At 39.0% G+C, this 9,480-nt stretch overlaps 1 protein-coding gene across 2 annotated transcripts; it reads left to right on the top strand.

Moving 5' to 3' along the window:
* The first annotated feature begins 2,431 nt into the window (after positions 1 to 2,431).
* On the top strand, positions 2,432 to 9,415 carry cactin. Of its 2 annotated transcripts, none has more exons than XM_055201311.2 (10): positions 2,432 to 2,767; positions 3,082 to 3,592; positions 3,689 to 3,784; positions 4,825 to 4,970; positions 5,184 to 5,346; positions 5,447 to 5,561; positions 5,890 to 6,082; positions 6,178 to 6,300; positions 8,015 to 8,385; positions 8,619 to 9,415. In XM_055201311.2, exons 1-10 carry the CDS (start codon positions 2,472 to 2,474, stop codon positions 9,107 to 9,109), a joined length of 2,505 nt encoding a protein of 834 aa, XP_055057286.2. In that variant the 5' UTR covers positions 2,432 to 2,471; the 3' UTR covers positions 9,110 to 9,415. The 2 variants fall into 2 exon arrangements, with proteins under 2 accessions (XP_055057286.2, XP_055057285.2); XM_055201310.2 differs by having other exon boundaries at positions 2,472 to 2,767; positions 8,012 to 8,385.
* The last annotated feature ends 65 nt before the right edge of the window (positions 9,416 to 9,480 follow it).

The following is a 9,480-nucleotide window of genomic DNA, read 5'->3' as shown; positions in this document are numbered from 1 at the left end:
AAAACATTGTCGGTGAACACAATCCACCGTGTCATTCGCTGTTGCCAGCTAAAACTCTATAGGTCAAAAAGAAGCCATAAACATGATCCAGAAGCGCAGACATTTTCTCTGGGCAAGGCTACTTTAAAATGGACTTTGGCAAAGTGGAAAACTGTTCTGTGGTCCAACGAATCAAAATTTGAAGTTCTTTTTGGAAAACTGGGACACCATTTCATCTGGACTTAAGAGGACAATGACAATCCAAGTTGTTATTAGCGCTCATTTCAGAAGCCTGCATCTCTGATGGTTTGGGGTTGCATGAGTACGTGTGGCATGGGCAGCTTACACATCTGGAAAGGCACCATCAATGCCGAAGGTTTATCCAAGTTCTAGATACATATGATCCCATTCAGACATCGTCTCTTTCAGGGAAAACCTTGCATTTTCCAACATGACAATGCCAGACCACATTCTGCATCAATAACAATATCATGGCTGCTTAGAAGAAGGATTCGGGTACTGAAATGGCCAGCCTGCAGTCCAGATCTGTCACCCATAGAAAACATTTGGTGCATCATAAAGAGGAAGATGCGACAAAGAAGACCTAAGACCGTTGAGCAACTAGAAGCCTGTATTAGACAAGAATGGGACAACATTCCTTTTCCTAAACATTGGTCCTCCTCCTACAGCTGTTCCTTATATGTACATTTAAATTTTCTGGCCTCTTATTGCTACCTGTCCCAACTTTTTTTGGAATGTGTAGCTCTCATGAAATCCAAAATGAGGCAATATTTGGCATGACATTTCAAAATGTGTCACTTTCAACATTTGATATGTTATCTATATTCTATTGTGAATAAAATATAAGTTTATGAGATTTGTAAATTATTCCATTTTTTTTTTACTCACAATTTCTAAAATGTCCCAACTTTTTCTGATTTGGGGTTGTAGATTATTTAGGAAAAGTCACAAAGTTTTATTTCCTGAGATGAAGGGAAAAAAATTTAACTAATGAAATGTCCCCTGCTGAAAAACAAAACAAAAAATCCATTACAGAAAAGTCTAATGGATTCCATTAAAATACCAATAGGAACCATTAGCTTTTACCAAGTGTGTTTTGGGCCATATTCCATTAGAATATATTTCATTAGAACCAATCAATAAAACCAATACATACCATTAGAGACCAACAAAAACCAATACACTGTAGTGTGTTTTGGGCTATACTCCATTAGAACCAATAAAATTCCCAATAAAACCATTAGAATTTTCTGTAATGGTTTAATTGTTTTTTTTTCAGCAGGGTCGTTTGGGGTCATATAGATCCCAAGGACAGATTTGTTCAATCATACTGCAATGTTTTTGTAAGTTTTTGTAAATTTGTACAACAGTATTTTGAAGTGAACATTCACAGGAAGACCGCAGGATACAAAATTTTGCATCTTTCCAGCATGAGGTGAGAATTTTTTTTTTTTTTTTTTTGAAGGAACAAATTCTCATTGTATATCAGTAGGATCATGCATATGAAACAATTATCACATTTAATTGAAAAACTTTAGACAAAACGCCTCATAAATCAAACCAATACAGGGACATGAAACGATTCCTAAAGAAGGTTATCACACCATCATGTTCATTACATTTGCATTTGCCAGATGCTTGCAAAGCAACTTAGTGCATTCAAGCTATACATTTTTATCAGTATGTTTGTTCCCTGCGATTGAACCCACATCCTTTGCAATGCTAACGCAATGCTCTAACAATTGAGCTACAGGAAAATAAATGTATTAATTACATTTTTATAAATTATTTAAATACTAATGTATTGTGTGTGAGTAAGTACCATGGTAAGTACAGCATCAACACTAACACACAAAAACATAAATATAATGAAACAATTATATAAATGATATACTTATATTGCATTTATGGTTCTCAGATCACAAAGTAATTTATTTCATGAAACATTAAAAAATAAATGAAGAGTATTGAGAATGAATGGGTTCTCAGTGGCAGATGTTTCACATTTTGACCACAAGATGTCGCTAGTGTGCATCGTTTTAAAGTGGAATCCTATCGCAGTACACGTGAATGAAAAGCGTCGGTGCTTCGCAAACTAGCTTTATTTCACCATCACTAATACAAATACGCTATTTTTATAACCCCCAAACTGTTTTAATAACTAACTTAAGTAACGGTGCAAGGCAACTTTTGTTTTAATACAACAGAATAATCATCCAACGTTCGAGCAGCGAAAGGAAGGCCCCCAAACAAGACGTCCAGCATATTGCCTGCTCATAAATCCTACAATTATATAAACAATCATTAGAAATCATTGGTGTTGCGTATTTTCAACAACAATGCTACTTGTTTTTATTGTTTTATCTAAATAAATATTTAAAATGATATAAAGCGGATGTTTTTAAGAAGAACAATTACAAACATCATCACCTACCTATTTACGCGACGCGTCGCTGTCAGGACCCGCGAGAATGAGCTCGAGGAAGCATCGCAGGAGTAGATCCCGCTCTGATTCTAGAAACAGAGACCGAAGTAGAGGCAGAAATGTCCGGTCGAGGTCTCCCGAAGAGAGATACGGTCGAAACCGGTCCCCTGTGAAATTTTCTCGCAGACGCGGCCGGTCCGACAGCAGCGACTCCAGGAGCAGCGGGGATTCCGCAGGCCCGAGCCGACGCAGAGGCGCAGAGTCCGGTCACTCCAGCGACTCAGACCGCGAGCAGAGAGGCAGAAGAGTGCGATCACACGGACGATCTAAAGACAGAGATCGGTACGTAAAACCTACGACTCTCTAGTACCAAACTTATGGTTAAAATCAATAGGTATATATGTCTGCCTGTATCATACCCGTCTATGTGTTTACATAGTAAACAAACTCGTTATTCATAAGCGAAAGGTTAATCGTGTTGACTTTTTTATGTGGTCTTCTTGGCGTCATTGGCAGATGCTTTTATCCAAAGTGACTTGCAGTCAATGTATATATTAGTATGTGTTTGTTTTCTTAGAAACGAACCCATGACCTTTGGGCTGCTAACTCAATGCTTTGCTAATCGAGCTATATCTGGTTTTAACTTGTAATTTCAGCTCTCCAGGTGACAGCCGCAATGATAAGAAGAAACACAAGAAAAAGAAGAAACACAAGGATGAAAGAAGCAACAGCAGAAGGAGGTCATCCTCACGATCCAGCATAGAGTCAAGAGCGAGAGATGGGAGGAGCAGTGAAAGAGAAAAGAGGAGACGACACAGCAGGAGCCCAAGCGGAGAGAGACGGAGGAGCAGAGATAGAGGGAGAGACCGAGACAGACGGAGACGCTCGGAATCCTCGAGTTCCTCCTGCTCCTCGGTCGAGTCTGACCAGGGCGGGAAAGCGACGAGAGACGCTACCGCCGTCAAAGAGGAGAAGAACAAACAGAAGGAGATGATGAAAGCGCTGGAGACTCCGGAGGAAAAGAGAGCCAGACGTCTAGCCAAGAAAGAGGCCAAAGAGAGGAAGAAGAGGGAGAAGATGGGCTGGAGTGAGGAGTACATGGGCTACACCAATGCGGACAATCCCTTCGGAGATAACAACCTGCTCGGCACGTTTAAGTGGCAGAAGGTGAGTGAGGATTATGCGGTAATGGCATGGGATCGGGATACATAATGACATCACAGTGACGTTTACAAGGTCTTTCTCTTTGTGTGTGTTCATCAGGCTCTGGAGAAGAAGGGCATCGGACATTTGTCAGAAAAAGATCTCAAGGAGAGAAACAAACGCATCCAGGAGGAAAACCGGAGAGAATTGCAAAAGGTACCACCTTACTTTCATTTATGTTCAAGAGTCATTTGGGTGATTCTCATGAAATCCAGATTTAGAAGGTGTCCAGCATCAGATTTTTTTAAAAGCCCTTGAAGCCAATTTTTTTGCATATATAAGATTAAGGTCTGAACTTACTATAACTATTATTTTTAGAGGATTTAAAAAATATTTCCTATAAAATTATTTACACTTTTTTGATTATCATATCAAAAATGATCATTACCGCAACATGATATTACCTTAAATATATGCATTTACAAACTCCTGTTTCGGTAATGAGAACTAAAATGTTGTCTAGGTACTATGACAAACAAAATTTCAACTTTTATCTGGAGAGAAAAATAAGAACTGCTTACCTGGTAGCCATCTTGAGTGTCAGTCAATTATGTCCCTTACAACAATTTTAAACAATGATTGAAAATTGTTGCGGAGGATGAGAAATTTTTTCTTGGACACATTTATATTCCTTATTATTGTCTTTACATTTACCAATAATCACCAAATACCACATGTTTCGTTACTGTAAATGTTTATAGTATAACATGCACTGAAGCTTTCTATTTAATAGATTTTTTAATTATAAATATTTTCATGACAAAAAAACCAAATCCAGTCATGGACAGTTGCGGTAATGAAAAATTTCTCCTTAAATGTGGAAAAAACAACAAAATTGTTTTTTATGATGTCAAATCATGTGCAAAATAGTACATGAAGAGATGTTTGTAACTGTATGCTTCTTATTTTGATAGCATTTACTTTTTTTATCAAAATGTTTCATGACACCTCATAAGTCTAATTTTGCACCCATTTGGCTCATGCCTATACAAAATGACCTACAGTTGATTCAAGGTACGCATTACATTAGTATGTATGTTTATTGGAATTGACCTGTGTGTTGCTAAGTTAACATGAGGTTCAAGAGATGTGGACATATTTATGGAAACTTTCAAAAATGAATCTCATGTTATTTTTTTTAATCATGGAGTCTCAAAAGTTCAAATAATGACCCATGTTTATCTCTCCATGTGCAGGTGAAGCAGCTGCGTCTGGAAAGAGAACGTGAGAAATCCATGCGAGAGACGGAGCTGGAGATGTTACAGAGAGAGAAAGAGGCGGAGCATTTCAAAACATGGGCGGAGCAAGAAGACAACTTTCATCTGCACCAGGCCAAACTAAGGCACATACAGGCTTTCTTGTTCATTTATTTTAATGCTCAGTTCAGCTGCTGCTTTTCTGACCTTCTGTAATGTTTACTTTAAGACCAACAAATTGAATTATTTGTGTTTAGGTTAAATACGTCTTGCATAGATATTAAAGATGAGTTGCAGAGGAGCACATTGAATCATACTGATTGAATCATAATCTAATCAGAGTCTTTGCTGTAATGCAGGTCTAAGATCCGAATCCGTGACGGTCGAGCGAAGCCCATCGATCTGTTGGCTAAGTACATCAGCGCTGAAGATGATGATCTGTCGGTGGAGATGCACGAACCGTACACCTTCCTCAACGGCCTCACCGCCACAGACATGGAAGATCTGCTGGAGGACATCAAGGTGGGTCTGATGGTGTAGTTTGATAGTCGTCATACTGTGACTCACACAACCCATTACTGATCATTTAATAGTCTACATGCATATTTTTAACTCATTGCAGATTTACATGGAGCTGGAACAGGGCAAAAATGTGGATTTCTGGAGGGACATGACCACCATTACTGAAGACGAAATCAGCAAACTGAGAAAACTGGAAGCGTCAGGAAAAGGGCCAGGTGCTTTGACATGCACTCGTTCATTCATATGCATTACAATATGTGGTCATATTTGACATGCACGTAAATCAAAAGGGACACAAGCACACTTACATCATAGCTTTCTTCATCTTGTACTGCATGAAATTTGTGCAAAACAGAGTTTGGTTTATTTTACATCGAATACATTGTCTTCTTACTTGACTGAGTGTCTACTCGCGTGGCCTGAAGATATAAATGAACTTTTTTTAAAGATTAAATATAATGCAAACACATGCAGTTTACTCTGACAATCTGTCCTCAAAGTCGACTGAATTTGAAATAAATCGTTTATTGTGTGTCATGGCAGGTGACCGTCGTGAGGGCATCAACACTTCGGTCAGTACAGACGTGCAGACCATCTTTAAAGGCAAGACGTACAGTCAGCTTCAGGCTCTGTATATGAACATAGAGAATAAAATCCAAGCAGGAGGTTCAAACCTGGACATCGGATACTGGGAGAGTCTCCTGCAGCAGGTGCGCGTCTACATGGCACGAGCCAGGTGCGTATCAAACCGTCCACCTTAAGGTTTTGTGAGTGAAATCTTCATGGATTGGACTGCAGGTAACATAAAATAATGTCCCCGTGTTTGTGCAGGTTGAGAGAGCGCCACCAGGACGTGTTGAGACAGAAGCTGTTTAAACTGAAACGGGAACAGGGCGTGGAGAGCGAGCCGCTATTCCCCATCATTAAAGAAGAGTCTGAGAACGAGCGACCAATGTGAGTGATTTCATGTCTAACTCTTAAACGTTACAGAATATCTCCATTACATGCTTTTACCAGGACTTATTAATATTAGATTATCAGATTTCGTCAATAACTATTTGATTGTCAGAAGATACTTTCCATGTGAATTTTTATATCAGGGTCTTAATCATTATGTTGTGGGTTATTTAGCAGACTATGAAACTTTCTATAGTGCGCATATATTTTTCTGATAGTGCTCAACCACATTTTTGACATTATGAATGTGATTTAGTGGTCAGAAAGTATAGGAACCCAGATACTACATTAAAGTCCCCCTGTAGTCGATAATTTGATCCCTTAATGCCTTTATACCTTTATATGAATATGCAAATTAGTCACTGCCCTATCACACCAGCTCAGACTACCTGACCATTGACGTGATTGGTTACAGCATGCTTGTGATGTAGATAACAGGGTCAGGGTGTTTTTGAGGCTGTCTTTAGTAAACTGCAGTTGTAAGGAGAAAATACTCAGCAATGACATTAACTGAAAAATGATCTTCAAGAGGTCTTCAATCATAATAAAAACACCTCATAGGCATAAAAAACTTAAATGTTTTATTACATATTGGGACTTATTATTCCATGCCACGTTTTAAAGGTCAACTATAAAGATCTTTAGTGGCATCTAGTGGTGAAGCTACATAAGGGCCAGGGTGACGGCTGGCCCACCTAGTCAAGAGAGACACAAAATAAAAGCCAAAGAAATCATGCATAAATTATTATAATCTATTTAATAATAATTGCTCAAAGACGCATCATTTTGGAATAAATAACCATTAAGAAAGTTTATCATTTGCATTTATTTCTAAATGTTAACATTCAAGCAATTCTAAACAATTTGAGTGCAAGATGTTCAATTGAGCGCACACACATACTCAAATGGGCACAGACTCATAAGCACACGCATGGAGACGCGCCTTTCAAAACACACGCTATAACAATCTATCTGAGCTTGACAGGACACATGCATTTAAATCATCTCCAAATAACACAGTCTTGGCAAGCACTGTGGTGCCCGGTACGGTACCCACCACAGGACAATCATCGTCTGTGACAATGTAATGACGAAGTTAAGGGCTACTGTAGAAACATGACGGCGATTTCTGTGTAAGGGGACCCACGGTGTATGTGGATAAAAACTGCTCATTTTAAAGGGGACATGTCACAGGACTTTTTTAAGATCTCAAATAAATCTTTGGTGTCCCCAGAGTACGTATGTTAAGTTTAGCTCAAAATATCATATAGATAATTTATTATAACATGTTAAAATTGCAACTTTGTAGGTGTGAGCAAAAATGTGCAGTTTTTGTTCTTTAAAATGCAAATGAGCTGATCTCTGCACTAAATGGCAGTGCTGTGGTTGGATAGTGCAGATTAAGGGGCGGTATTATCCCATTCTAACATCACAAGAGGAGCCTAGTTACAATTACCTATTTTTGGCAGATTTTTTAGCTTTTTTTATGCACAAAATCACTTGAATTTGATATTTTTGGTCTAAAAACTAGACTTATTTTCTTGGGTCGTTTTGCTCATCAAGAAAAAGCATCTTAATTTAAGAATATTTAGATATTTTTACTGAAAACAAGACAAAATACTAAGATTTTTTTTCTTGAAAATAATTTTTTGCAGTGTAGTGTTCCATTTTAAGAAATGCCAAATGTGTGATTTATTCTGTCTTAAAGTAGCACCGGAAGGGCGGAGTCTTCAGACGAGGAGGCGGGCAGCTCACGGCAAGGTGTCAGTCGGACGACAGAAGATGCAGAGAGGCCTGATAAAGGGGAGGGGAAAAAGCCGAAAAACACGGTGGGAGAAGAGGGTGAGCGGTCTGAAGAGAAGAAGAAAGACGGTGAAGATGGAGGGGAGGAGAAAGAGGAAGCACCAGAGGCCGTCTTAACAGAAGAAGATTTGATCCAGCAGAGTCAGGCGGAGTACAACTCTGGACGTTACAGTCCAACCCTCCTGCAACCCTCTGAACTTCCTCTGGACACTCACATCATCGATGTAGAAGAAGACATGCAGAGACTCGTGCTGGCCCGGAGACAGCTGGCGGTCACGGGTACGTATCTCACTATAACATTTGCTTTTTACTATAGTAAAAGTAAAGACCACATGCACTGAAACTGAACTGATCTAATGCGCTCTTTATGCATGCCTATAAGTGTGATTTCACATTAATATGTAAAGTCATGTCAAAGATTGAAATCAAAGTTATGAAGGTTATTTTTTTTACAGAAATGTTCAATTTGCTTTGCATTTCTGCATTGATAAAATTCACTCTTCCTGTGCTAGGTGACGCAAACGAAAGTGCGGAGGATGCGTTTGTGCGGCGCGCTAAAGAAGGCATGAGCAGCGACGAGGCCCAGTTCAGCGTTGAAATGCCGTTGACTGGAAAAATGTACCTGTGGGCCGACAAATACCGTCCCCGCAAACCTCGCTTCTTCAACCGCGTTCACACCGGCTTCGAGTGGAACAAATACAACCAGACGCATTACGACTTCGACAACCCGCCGCCCAAGATCGTCCAGGGCTACAAGTTCAACATCTTCTACCCCGATCTCATCGACAAGCGCTCGACGCCGCAGTACTTTTTGGAGCCCTGCCCGGACAACAAAGACTTTGGGATTCTGCGTTTTCACGCCGGACCGCCGTACGAGGACATCGCGTTTAAGATCGTTAATCGCGAATGGGAGTATTCGCATCGTCATGGTTTCCGATGCCAATTCGCCAATGGCATCTTTCAGTTGTGGTTCCACTTCAAGAGATATCGCTATAGAAGATAAACAGTTGAACTGTACATTTATGAAAAGTGAATTTGATGGGTGTTGAATGTCTTTGCATCTTAATACATAAATGTGTACTGAGATGACAGAACATTTCTTTATTGATGTCACTGTTAGTGGAAAAAAACTTTTTAATGGGTTAAACTTCTATATTGGAGACATTAGATACCTGTTATAAAAATATTGTTTTGTACATTTTCCATGAGGAAGGCACAAAGCTTGCTGTATTAACCCTTTGTTTTTATTTTGGGTGTTTGTCTATAAAATGTTCTTTTTTTAAATGATTAATAAACATTATTTCCAATATGTAGCTGCAAACATTTTTTTTTATTTCTTTTTTTTTATAAAAAGTATAAAAGTAAACAGTATGG

This window comes from Misgurnus anguillicaudatus, chromosome 2 (genome assembly GCF_027580225.2).
Source record: "Misgurnus anguillicaudatus chromosome 2, ASM2758022v2, whole genome shotgun sequence".
NCBI classification, from domain to species: Eukaryota; Metazoa; Chordata; class Actinopteri; order Cypriniformes; family Cobitidae; genus Misgurnus; species Misgurnus anguillicaudatus.
The sequence above is the reverse complement of the archived record's forward strand: the minus strand, read 5'-3'. Positions and strand labels throughout refer to the sequence as shown.

Coding starts and splice junctions, on each gene's coding strand:
- cactin (XM_055201310.2), top strand. CDS start 2,472: ATGAGCTCGAGGAAGCATCGCAGGAGTAGATCCCGCTCTGATTCTAGA. Junction 5,347..5,446: donor ATCTGCTGGAGGACATCAAG/GTGGGTCTGATG, acceptor AACTCATTGCAG/ATTTACATGGAGCTGGAACA. Junction 5,562..5,889: donor AGCGTCAGGAAAAGGGCCAG/GTGCTTTGACAT, acceptor GTGTCATGGCAG/GTGACCGTCGTGAGGGCATC.